This window comes from Microtus ochrogaster, chromosome 7, assembly GCF_000317375.1.
Source record: "Microtus ochrogaster isolate Prairie Vole_2 chromosome 7, MicOch1.0, whole genome shotgun sequence".
Lineage (NCBI taxonomy): Eukaryota > Metazoa > Chordata > Mammalia > Rodentia > Cricetidae > Microtus > Microtus ochrogaster.
The window spans coordinates 45,507,233-45,520,414 of record NC_022014.1 but is presented as its reverse complement, the minus strand read 5'-3'; the positions used below and the strand labels follow the sequence as shown (position 1 = coordinate 45,520,414).

At 41.3% G+C, this 13,182-nt stretch overlaps 1 protein-coding gene across 1 annotated transcript in view; it reads right to left on the bottom strand.

The window, feature by feature from the left end:
- The window catches only part of Hspa4 (heat shock protein family A (Hsp70) member 4), a 48,827-nt gene that overhangs the window by 34,327 nt on the left and 1,318 nt on the right, over nucleotides 1-13,182 (bottom strand). Inside the window, exon 2 of the mRNA XM_005350099.3 lies at nucleotides 994-1,051. Within this exon, the coding sequence (XP_005350156.1) occupies nucleotides 994-1,051 (58 nt within the window). The remainder of the gene's footprint in view (nucleotides 1-993; nucleotides 1,052-13,182) is intronic.

Here is a 13,182-nt window from a genome sequence, read left to right as displayed (position 1 = left end):
CTCGGGAGGCAGAGGCAGGCGGATCTCTGTGAGTTCGAGACCAGCCTGGTCTACAGAACTAGTTCCAGGACAGGCTCCAAAACCACAGAGAAACCCTGTCTCGAAAAACCAAAAATAAATAAATAAATAAATAAATAAAGTCAATGTCTGGTTTCTTCCTCTATTGCTTTTCATCTTACTTTCTGAAAGAAGCACTTTACCCATTAAGCCATCTCGCCAGCAACAAGCACCATCATCTTAGGCACATTTTAGGTCCTGCATGGTCCAAAAAGCTACTCATACATTTGTTGCTCCAGACTGAACTGTAACAAGGTCAAATATGGAACTCCTTTACTCTACAGATTATCTCAGACATTCGTGGTAACAGATTCTTGGGACTTTGTTGCTCTGGCTACTCAGAAACAAGCAAATAGTCAAGATCCTGGTTGAAAAAGAAGATGCCAAGCCTCTTTAGGTCTAGTGTTCTTTCTTGTGGAACCTGATTAACAATAACCTTAAACACGATGATGGAAGGCCCAGCAGAAGAGACTTCAAACACCAAAGGTCAACATCCCTTTGCTTTAAAAAAATCTGCGCACTTAGTGTGCTGGCACACAGCACGTGGGAAGCTGTGGCAGGAAGATCTTGAGTTAAAGGACAGCCTGAGCTACAAACTGAGTTTTAAGGGAACCTGCAACATAAGACCATACCTCAAAAAAGGAAAAAACTCCAGGCAACAACAACATAGTAGTAATTTGCATCAAACGTATTATATCCCACTAAGTACATAAAAAGAGGGTTCTAGGTTCTAAGTCGGGGAGCAATGGCGACACAAAAGGCAGAGGCAGGTGGCTCTCTGTGAATTCAAAGCCAGTCTCATCTACAGAGCTTGTTCCAGAACAGCCAGAGCTGTTACACAGAGAAACCCTATTTCAAAAAAGAAGGGGGGGGCGCCTCCTAGTGCTGAGTGAAAATTCAGAGAAGCCGTTACAGGAGGAAAGACAGGCACTGTACCTGACTCTTAGCTGCTGCTCCAACTGAACGATTCTTAGGACCAAAAGAAACACAAGCCCTAGAAGATAAAAAAAAAAATTTAGGCATCAGACTTTTATTATAATACACCTGAAACTCCAGCAGGTAAGATTTCTGAGTATCGCCTGAAAACAAGTAATGTTTCCTGAACTTTTAAAATTAAAATACAATTATATCACACTTCCTCCCTCCTTCCAACCCTTCCCACGTCCCCCCACTCCTTAAATTTTTAATTATTTCCGGGCGATGGTGGCGCACGCCTTTAATCCCAGCACTTGGGAGGCAGAGGCAGGCAGATCTCTGTTAGTTCGAGACCAGCCTGGTCTACAGAGCTAGTTCCAGGACAGGCTCCAAAAACCACAGAGAAACCCTGTCTCGAAAAACCAAAACAAAAAAAAAAAGGATCGAATACTGCTGTTTACAGGCTAGAGCACAGGTCTGATTTCATAACTCCCTGTCTAAAATACTAAAGAGAGGTGGATGGATGGGACAAGACCTACCACCCTAACCTTCCACATCTCATGTTCAAATCCCAATATTAAGCAATGTATTCCCATATCACTATCAATCAAATAATCTGTTCCTAATACAGCTCAATTTCAAAATAAATACAATCTACAAAAACTTAACAACTCAGGGCTGAAGAGAGTATTTTCTATTCTTCCAGAGAACAGAAGTGCCAGTCCCAGCATACACACTGTGGTTCACAACCATTGGTACCTCCAACTTCCAAGAGATCTGTTGCCCTTTTCTGACCCCAGAAGTTACCAGGTATGTAAGTGATACAAACATACATGTGGACAAAACACTCATACATATAAAATAAAAATAAAGAACCTGTCCTACTCATGTGAACAGAAAGCATTTACAAACAGCTCCCAGGGGCTGGAGAGATGGCTCAGGGGTTAAGAGCACTGGCTGCTCTTCCTTTCCTAGCAACCCCATGGTGTTTTCACAACCATCTATGAGATCAGATACCCTCTGCTGTTGTGCAGGCAGAATACTGTACACATAATAAAAATCACTTCTAGATCCAATCTTCACTTCCACTTCTGAACACAGTTCCAAACCACTATACATATTTGTACATATACTGAATTGAGCTGCTTCGTTTTTTGTTTTTCTTTGTTCTTTTTTTCTTTTTTGAGACAGTGTTTCTCTGTAGTCTGTCTTGGAACTAGCTCTTGTAGACCAGGCTGGCCTTGAACTCACAGATCTGCCTGCCTCTGCCTCGCGAGTGCTGGGATTAGAGGCGTGCTACTTGGTTTTTTTACAAAGTTATTATTCATCTATGTATATATGTGTACGTTTACATATTAGTGAGAACAGAGATGTCAGATGCCCTAGGGCTAGAGTTACAGACATTTGTGAGCTGTCAGATGTGGGTGCTGCAAATTTTTAAAAGTATGTGTTATTAATCACTGTGCCATCACTCCAACCCTTTGCTGCTTCCTTTTTAAGGATTTATTTTTATTTGCACTGGTGTTTACCCGCATGTATGTCTGTGCCAGATCTCTCTGAACTGGAGTTATAGACAGTTGTGGGCTGCGATATGGGGACTGGGAATTGAACCTGGGTCCTCTGGAAGAGCAGCCAGTGCTCTTAACTGCTGAGCCATCTCTCCAGCCCACTTCTTTTTGAAACTCAAAACAGAAACCTGCTTGTAGGATTTTAAAAAAAAAACCTATTTATGCTTACTATTTATGCTTAAGAAGTAGGCTGCTAAGGAGCTAGTACTTGACTTTTGCTATCTAGACTTCTATTTTGTAACCTAACACCTCTAGAACCAGGTCATATTCTCTTTATGCTCATATGTCACTTCCCTTTATGCTCATATGTCACTGGCTTTACTGGTTGCTTGCTTTGTGTATTACACCACTTACCCTCAGAAGCATTCTATCTTACCTCATTTATCAGAGAGGAAACAGAGTATGAAATGGTCATCAGTAAGTGGATTAATCTAGGGTCTGAAAGGGATAGACTCAGAACATTAGATCATGTCTTTGTAATTTATATTCCAGCTTTAACCCTCTCATCCTCCTGAACACTGACTTTGATCTTCCAATTAAGCAGAATAAAAATTAAGAGTCCTGGAGGCGGACAGTGGTGGCACACGCCTTTAATCCCAGCACTCGGGAGGCAGAATCGGGGGGGGGGGGGGGTCTCTGTGAATCTGAGGCTGGCCTGGTAGAGTTCCAGGACAGGCACCAAAGCTACAGAGAAACCCTGTCTCAAAAACAAACAAACAAACCACAAAAGAGTCCTGGAGGGGACACCAAGCATAACCTCAGTTTAATCTCCAGGACCCAAAAGGAAGAAGAGAACTGATTGCCACAAGATGTCCCCCACATCCACACAAAAATAAATAAATGTATTTTAAAAATCAGGGGAGGGGGTAGAGTTGAAACAGGGTTTCTCAGGGTAGCCTCGGCTGTCCTGGAATTCACTCTGTAGAGGACCAGGCTTGCGCCTGAAATTTATAGAGATCAACCTGCTTCTGCCTCCCTCTGCTGGCATTAAAGGTGTATAACCAACACCCAGCCATATTAAAAACTTCAAGATACATTAAAGGGGAGGAGGAGGGACAGAAGACTAGGCCTCTCTGGGCTTCAGAGGCTACGAACCCTGTAAGCCCTTCTTCAAGAGGTGTAGGGCTCTACGCACTATTCCATCCCATGGCAGATAAGACACAACCTGAGATCTCATGAACTTCTCTGAATTCTGAGTTCTTTGTTTAAGCCTAGATAAAAGTAGGCTCTTTTTAAAAAAGCAGGTGCCAAGCTCAAAGATAGCAAAAAAAAAAAAAAAAAACTCAAAAAATCCATTAAGTACCATTTAAATGGTGTTATCATAGGCCACAAGGCCCTTTAAAAAAGAGCCCACACAATCTTACACCACTAATCACACGCCAAAAGGGTTGCCTTGCCTACCCTTTGGCAAACTATCATCTTTCTACAAATCACCAGATCGGATTTCTGAATGCCAAGACCATGGTGCCAACATAACACATTATTTATCTTCCATGTTTCCCACAGCCCTTTGAGCGAATTCTAACCTTAAAAGTGTTAAGTCATAGGGTGCAGGAAGGCAAGTGTAACCAGAATATATTATTATATACCTGCATGAAACTGTCAAAGAATAAATTAGCCAAGGATGAAGTCAGCGGTAGAGATTCGACCTGAATCACATGAGGTTTTGGGTTCAAGTGGGGAGGGGTGAACCAGTAACCATTTAATTGTTGAAGGTGCACTGGCATGCTTTAAGCATATACAGGCATCATTACTCTCAGTGGGTTATGAGGGCAAGGGGTAAAGTTGGATAGGAGAATATGGAGAACAGGTGCCCAGACAGAAGAAGGAGGAAGGGGTAATTACTTTCAAAATACATTGTATATACACATAAAATTCTCAAAGAACAGTTTCTTAAAGAAGAGGTTGATTTTTAAGGTTACAATGTCAAAAAAAGGACAATGTTCCCATTGAACAGATAATTTGGGGATGAAGAGAGGTTTCAAGACAGGGTTTCTGTGTAATCCTAGCTATCCCTGCTCTCTGTATACCAGGCTGGACTGGAGAGATCACCTGGCTCTGGCTCTAGAATGGTGGGATTAAAGGTGTGAGCCAACGCAACCCAGCATAATTTTTCATTCTACTCAGGCCAGCCTCAGTTACCCTCCAGACAAAAACTGCCCACAAACATATCCCACAGCCCTGCCAATAGAACCTAAGGTCTCTGCTATTACAAGCCAACCCCTACAGCCACTCATAGCAACCAATATAATCCCTATAAAGCCTCCCAATCTTCCTACTTTACTAAAAACTTTTACCACTGCAATATACTGGGTCTTTTAACTGTCGCCTGTTTAGTAAAACTGCCCCAATCCACTTCACACTCCCAAGTCAAATAAATTCATCTTTACCTCTTAACTTAGTGGGCTTGGTTTAATTTCTACTTAATAATGGCAAACATGGCAAACACACAATTTTAATTTTTAATCTAGTTGCTTCCTGCTCTAAGACTGTTTTACAACCTGTAAGTTACAATTTATGAGTGAATCTAAAAAAAAAAAAAACGTTAGGTCATTAACTGCAACTTGAACACTAGCATGTACTGCCATGCACACAGAGCAGGAACACACATGTGTACAAGCACAAATACACAAGAAGCTTAGACTCAACTGTGGTATGCCTACATGTCTCAATGTGAAACCCTTAACAAGCCAAGCATGAAAGCACCCAACTTTCTTAGTGCACAGGAGCAGGGGAGGTAGACGGCTGAGTTCAAGGCCACTGAGGTCTAAGTCACGTGTGTTTCAACAAAGCAGCCTCTAGTCACAGGTGACTATTTGAATTTTACTGTAAATATGTAAAACTCAGTTCTTCAGACCCCACTGCCCACATTTCAAGAATTCAACACCTAAGTGGCTGACAATTTAATATAGAACACTTTGGTTAACAGGAATGGTTTTTTAATTAACTTCATTATTTTATTTATGTGAGTGTTTTGTCTGGCGTACATCTGTGCACCACCAGTGTGTCTGGTACTCTCAGAAGGCAACATTGGATCCCTGGAATATTGATCTACACATTAATTTCTCTGAAGTAGGTTCATGTTTCTTTTAAAATCTACATCCTCCTTAATAGTACTAAGGTTAATATATATCTTTCCAAGAACAAAAAAAAAAAATGTCTTTCAGAGGATGAAAGGCAGTGATGGGTAAGCCTTTGATACCAACACTCAGGAGGCAGAAAGGTGGATCTCTGTGGATTCAAGGCCAGCCTGGTCTATAAAAACTAGTTCCAGCACAGCTAGGGTTGTTACACAGAAAATCCTGTCTTGAAAAATAAAAAGGCCAACTGGCAAATGGGCTTGCTACCAAACATGATTCTAACCCTGGGAACCAAACAGTAGAATAAAATTGATGCCACAAGTCTTACCTCCATATGCTTGCTATAGCATTCACACACATATTGTACAAATAAATGCCAAGTTTTACTTGTTTTGAGAGGTTGAAGGTCTTTGTTGTTGAGACAGATCTCACTATGTAGCACTGGCTAGCTTGTAACCGTATCAACCAAACTAGCCTCAGACTCAGGTCCTCCTGCCTGTCCCCAAAGTGCTAACTAAAGTAAAGGTGTATGCCACCAAGCCCCACCAACTCAATTTTCTTTAACATGTTTTCCTTTCCCTTCTTTTTTTTTTTTTTTTTGAGACAGGGATTCTGTATGTAGTCCTGGAACTCACTCTGTAGACTAGGTTGTCCTCAAACTCAGAAATCTGCCTGCCTCTGCCTCCCAAGTGCTGGGATTAAAAGCTACTACTAGCCAGCAGTTTTGTAATTTTGTTTTGGTTGGTTGGTTTTCGGTTTTTTGCAACAAGATTTCTTTGTAGCTTTGGAGCCTGTTTTGCAACTTGCTCTGTAGTCCAGGTTGGGCTCAAACTTAGAGATCCATCTCCAGAGTGCTGGGATTAAAGGTGGGCACCACGACCTCCTGGCAATTCTGCAATTTTTTAAAATGCCTTTCCCATCTTGAGCTATTCAATTTTTTTTTTTGATGTATGGAGACACACAATAAGAACTGTCCTCACCTTCTTAAAAAGCATGTCACTAAGGCCGGGCGGTGGTGGCGCACGCCTTTAATCCCAGCACTTGGGAGGCAGAGGCAGGAGGATCTCTGTGAGTTCGAGACCAGCCTGGTCTACAAGAGCTAGTTCCAGGATAGGCTCCAAAACCACAGAGAAACCCTGTCTCAAAAAAAAAAAAAAAAAAAATAGGGGGCTGGAGAAATGGCTCAGTGGTTTAAGAGCAATGCCTGCTCTTCCAAAGGTCCTGAGTTCAATTCCCAGCAACCACATGGTGGCTCACAACCATCTGTAATGAGGTTTGGTGCCCTCTTCTAACCTACAGATATACACACCGACAGAATATTGTATACATAATAAATAAATAAATAAATAAATAAATAAATATTAAAAAAAATAAAAAAAGCATGTCACTAGTAGAACATCCTCCAGTAAGAACACCCATCTGTAAGCATCTCACACTATCCCTTGTTTTTTCATATGAAACACAGTACTCCATGAACTCTCATGTTCTAGAAGTTCTATATCAACACCAAGGACTGAGACATGCAGCATTTCCACTTTGCTATCAATATGGGTAATTTGAACATGCATGGACTCTACAACCAGTTACTATGAGCTTTCTAGCTGGGTAACTCCTGCGGCTTATCTGAATTGCAATTTACTTCTCTGCTATGGGGACAATTAAAGCATCTATCTCACTGCATTGCTAAAGATTAAATCTGATTATCCACTTCTAAAGGACTCAAGTTACAGATTGGCACACCATAAATAATACTAGCTATTACAGATTCAAAAAGTCATAGACTAGGTTTCATATGTTTAAGTGTTTACTCTAAAACTGATTTCCCAAACTGTCCACTAAAACAGACACCCATCTTTCTTTAAAATTGACACTTGATCACAGTAATTCTGTAAACAAAAAGGTCATTCAAGACAAGTTCTGATAAACAGCTAGTAAACTGCAACCCAGAATTAAGTAGCAGGGCTGTTAGACTCCAGACAGCAAGCACGCACCTTTATTTTATATGCAAGAGTGTTCTACTTATACAGTATGTGCAACTCCACTACACCAAGTCAACCCTGCACAAATCCCTAGGAGCACTCAACAGCTGGACAGTATTTTTCTCCCATTCCAAACTGCCATTACAGAAAACTAATTCACATTTAAGCTCAAGACCCTCTGTTATAAACTGTAAATCCTACAAACAAAAGCTCTAGGTAAGACATACTACTGGCCAAATACTCATGCATTTCAACAGGTTAATATGAATGAAGGCTGGAGAAGACCATTGGCTGTTCTTCCTGAGGACTGGAGTTCAATTCCCAACATCTACATGATTGCTCACAACTGTCTGTAACTCCAGTTCCAGAGGATCTAACACCCTCACCCAGATATACATAAAAAGTAAATCTCTAAAAAAATTAGGGAAAAAAAAGATAAACATCTACTGTTGCAGATTTACTTAAACAAAGGTATTGGAGTGCCCAGAAAACTTAGTAGCACATTAAAAATGTTACCTAACTTACTTTCTTCAACTGGCCTGGTAATGGATACTTCCTTAAAGAGTACTGTCCTAGCCTTAACCTCTAAAATGACAAAATGTTAACATCAAACAGACCACACAACTCAGATTTTAAGATCTGAAATTTCTAAACTGAGTGTGGTGGCATACCCCTTTACTCCCGACAGCCTCGTCTACAAAGTTAAGTTCTAGGACAGCAGGGTTATGTATAGAGATCCTATCTCAAAAAAAAAAAAAAAAAGATAATGCAGTTCCTAAATTAATTCTTAGTAAGCTGTGCACATTTAAATAAAAGGAGTAGGGCCAGCAATATAGCTCAGCATGAAATGAATGTCAAACCTGAGGACTAAACTTAACTAATCTCACCTCACATGATTGACAGTCCAAAGTGCACATATACACATATACATAGACACACAAAAACAAAACTACATAAATAAAAATGTAAGAGGGGCTGGAGAGATGGCTCTGCAATTGAAAGCACTATGCTGCTCTTGAAGAGGACCCAGGTTTAGTTCCCAACACCCACACAGCAGTTCAGAACTTTTTCTAACTCCAGTTCCAGGGAATCAGAAATCCACTTCTGGCCTCCAAGGGCACTGCATGAATATGTTGCACAGACATACATACAGGCAAAACACCCATACACATTAAAAATAGATAAATTGTTTTTTTAATAGTGCACAAATTTCCAGATTTTAGTGTCATTATAGTACAGTTAATAGAGCATTAATCAAAAATACAAAAGGGCCAGGTACAGCAGCTCATGACTATATCAGTGCTCAGGAACTTGAGGCAGAGGACAATCATGAATTTGAACCTGGACTTTCCTGGGTAACACAGCAAAACCCTGTCTCCAAGGAGAGAGAAATACAATACAAACAAAAAATAACAATAACAAAAAAAACTAGACCATTGGCAAACATTCTGTTATTATACTACTATTCTATGTACTAAGTAAGAAAAAGACAAGTCAGGCATACTTATGTATACCTGTGAATCCCTGTGCTCAGGAAGAGGAAGCTGTAAAATCAAAACCTCAATTCTTGGCTATATAAACCATTCAATACCTGGGAGACACTGTGGCAGAGAGAACTAACTCCTCCAAGTTGTCCTCTGACCTCCACATGTATGCCAAAGCATGTGTGCTCACACTACAAGCACAATACTAGAGCAAAAAAATAACTTAAATTTAAAACATCAGATTTACTGAAGTGCCCTTCATTTCTCTCATTGCTATCACACAAGAGGAAACCAAATACTACAGGAACTTCCTGGATATCTATTTTTCCAATATCCATTCTCACAAAGCCATTTTTTTTTTTTTTTTTTGCCAGACAGGGTTTCTGTGTAATAGCCTGCTTCTGCCTCTTGAGTGCTCGGACTAAAGCTTATTTTGTGATTTTGGTTCTTTTTGTTTTTTGAGACGGTGTCTTTGTGTAGCCGTGGCCATCCTGAAACTTGCTCTGTAGACCAAGCTAGCCTCAAACTCAAAAGATCCTCCTGCCTCTGCCTAAGCCAGCACGACAGACTGCCAATCACATTTTTAAAAGCTAGATCACTTTCCATTATACCTACATGAAAAAGTTTAACAATCCCAAGCTTTGCCTCAAGATGAGCCATCCTATCCCCTCAATCTTTCAAGCTCTGCTTGCCTCACATCTTCCCATTTGCTGGAATAACTTTTCCTTCTCAAACCAACCATGGCCTAGATGTAAACTCCTACCCACCTTCCAGGTCACAAATGACATTCTGAGAGCACCCTCTCTGTTACACTCTCACTGTACTCTGTACTTTTCCACTGTGTTCTTCACCAGATAGTAACAGGATGCTCTTGTTTAGCATGTGGCATTTTCCATTACCATGCCTATGATGGCAAGACTGGGTATTTTGTTGCTCATCACAGTATCTCCACTGTTTAACACATAACTACCAATCACATGCACATATCTGCCTAAAAAAGGAGGTGAAAATACAAAGTCTGACTCAAGTAAATCCCAACTGGAAATGAAATACGTACGTAAGTTTCATCTGCTTTTGAAGAATTAGTTCAACAAGGAAGAGTGTTAGACTGAAAAGAAGGTATATCTGACAGCCAAACGTATGGGACCTATACCTTTATGCTTTCACATTAAAACAAAGCTGCATCAGTCTCTGCATACTTAGGAGATCTAAATCCATTCATCCACAACCTCAAGAAAAGGCACTGTGATTTCCTGCTCCCACTGTTAGGCCAAGTCTCTAGCACAAAAAATCTGTTGATCGGTCTGGAGAGGTGGCTCAGAGGTTAAGAGCACTGACTGCTCTTCCAGAGGTCCTGAGTTCAATTCCCAGCAACCACATGGTGACTCACAGCCATCTATAATGAGATCTGGTGCCCTCTTCTGGCATGTAAACATACATGGAAGGAATGTTGTATATATAATAAATAAATCTTTAAAAAAAATCTGTTGATCAAATGCTTAACAGAGTACTTAAATGAAACCAGCATGGTAGTGCACACCTAGGATTCAAGCATTCAGGATTCTCAAGTTCTGCAGAACTTCAAAGCCAGCCTGAGAAAGAGGCCTCAAAAAGAAAATTAAGCTGGGTGTGATGGCACACACCTTCAATCAATTCAAGCACTCAGAAGGCAGAGGGAAGTGGATTTCTAAAAGTTGAGGCCAGTCTGGTTCACACAGTGAGTTCCAGGACAGCCAGAGCTATGTAGATAGACCCTGTCTAAAGAATAAATAAAAGGAAGGAGAGGAGGAAGGAAAATACCTGAGAAACAAGGCAAAGGAATGATTTCTGTGCTACCTAACCACAATCACAAGGTCTATCTAATCATTTATTCAGTTTTTATGCAAGCTTAAACTGCCATAAGGAAAACAACTAGTTTCAGATAATTTTTTTTTTGCTTCATTTTTCGAGACAGGGTTTCTCTGTAGCTTTGGAGCCTGTCCTGAACTAGCTCTTGTAGACCAGGCTGGCCTCAAACTCAGAGATCCCCTGCCTCTGCCTCTTGAGTGCTGGGATTAGAGGCACACGCCACCACCATCCGGCAGTTTTAGACAGTTAAACTTCTGCCACAGCTGCTAAGAGACAGCACGTTAAAGCACTCTAAAGGAAAGACAGGAACACTGCTTCCCAAGCCATGTCTCTCCTTCCCCCAGTTAAAATATATTTAATTTTAGGCAGATGAGAACCTGGAAACCAAGCCGGGTGGTGGTGGCGCACGCCTTTAATCCCAGCACCCGGGAGGCAGAGGCAGGCGGATCTCTGTGAGTTCGAGGCCAGCCTGGTCTACAAGAGCTAGTGCCAGGACAGGCTCTAAAGCTACAGAGAAACCCTGTCTCGAAAAACTAAAAAAAGAGAACCTGGAAACCAGATTCTTCAGTCTGTTAAAATTTTCTTCGGACCAGGCAGTGGTGATGCAAGACTTTAATCCCAGCCCTTAGGGGGCAGAGGCAGGAGGATCTCTGAGTTTGAGGTTAGCATGGTCTGCAGAGCAAACTCTAGGACAGGCTCCAAAGTTACAGAGAAACCATCTCAAAAAAAAAAAAAAAAAAAAAAAAAAAAAAAAAAAAAAGGGCGTTCGGAGGATGAGTTTCAGAGATAAGGGAAAACCCAGAGAAGTACTGTCTACCTTAGTTAATACTAAAATGCAATGCATAGAAGCAAAAAACTTTTTGGTATTTCGACACAGGGTTTCTCTGCTGTGAACTTGCTCTGTAGATCAGGCTGGCCTCAAACTCAAAAAGATCCACCTGTCTCTGCCTCCCAATTTCTGGGATTAAAGGCATGAGCTACCATCACCCAGTGAAGCAAAATTTTTAATACTTTTCAAAATGCAGTACATAATATACCTACGTAGAATATACAAATCAGAATACCTAATTTAAAAATGGCAAATGGGGGCTGGAGAGATGGTTCAAAGTTTAAGAGCACTGGCTGCTCTTCCAGGGTCCTGAGTTCAGTTCCCCACAACCACGTGGTGGCTCACAACCATCTATAATGAGATCTGGTGCAGCCTTCTGGCCTGCAGGCAGAACACTATATGCATAATAAATAAATCCAAGGGCTGGAGAGATGGCTCAGCAGTTAAGAGCACTATGTGCTCTTCCAAAAGTCCTAAGTTCAATTCCCAGCAGCCACATTATGGTTCACAACCATCTGTAATGAGGTCTGGTGCCTTCTTCTGGCCTGCAGATATACATGCAATGCAGACAGAACACTGCACACTTAATAAACCTTTATAAAAAAAAATCATCTATAAAATCATTAGAAGCAATCTCTATTAAAAACAAATCTAAAAAGCCCCCCGAAAATTGGGTCGGGTAATGGTGGTGCGCACCTTTAATCCCAGCAGAGGCACAGGCAGGCAGATCACCTGTCTATATAGTGAGTTCCAGGATAAGCAGGGCTACACAAGAAGTCCTCTCAAAAAACAAACATGACAAAATGGGAAACAAAACTTAACACTTAACGGGCAATGGGGGGTGGTGAGCAAAATGTTCGAAAACTGATTTTTGATAATGGTTCCAGAGCTTTGTGGCACTAAAAACTTGAGGACAGGGTGGCAATAGTTGGTAGAGTGCTTGCTTAGTATGCATGAAGCCCTGGATTCAATGGTATATACCTGTCCACGTGGGAGGTAGAAGTATGAGGATCAAGAGTTCAAAGTCATTCTCAGACACAAAGACAAAATGATCATAGGACAGCCATAAGAAACCTATCACAAAACACTGGGAGATGGTGGTGTACGCCTTTAATCCCAGCACTCGGGAAGCAGAAGGTGGATCTCGGTGAGTTGGAGGCCAGCCTCGTCTACAAAGTGAGTTCCTGGACAGCCTGGGTTACAAAGAGAAACCCTATCTCAAATAAATAAATACATACATACATACATACATACATGCACCCTTGAGATGGAACAATGAGGCGGGACTGTGAACTCGGTAGTAACAGCTTCTTCAAAAGTTTGTCTAAGCCGGGCAGTGGTGGCGCACGCCTTTAATCCCAGCACTCGGGAGGCAGAGGCAGGAGGATCTCTGTGAGTTCGAGGCCAGCCTGGTCTACAAGA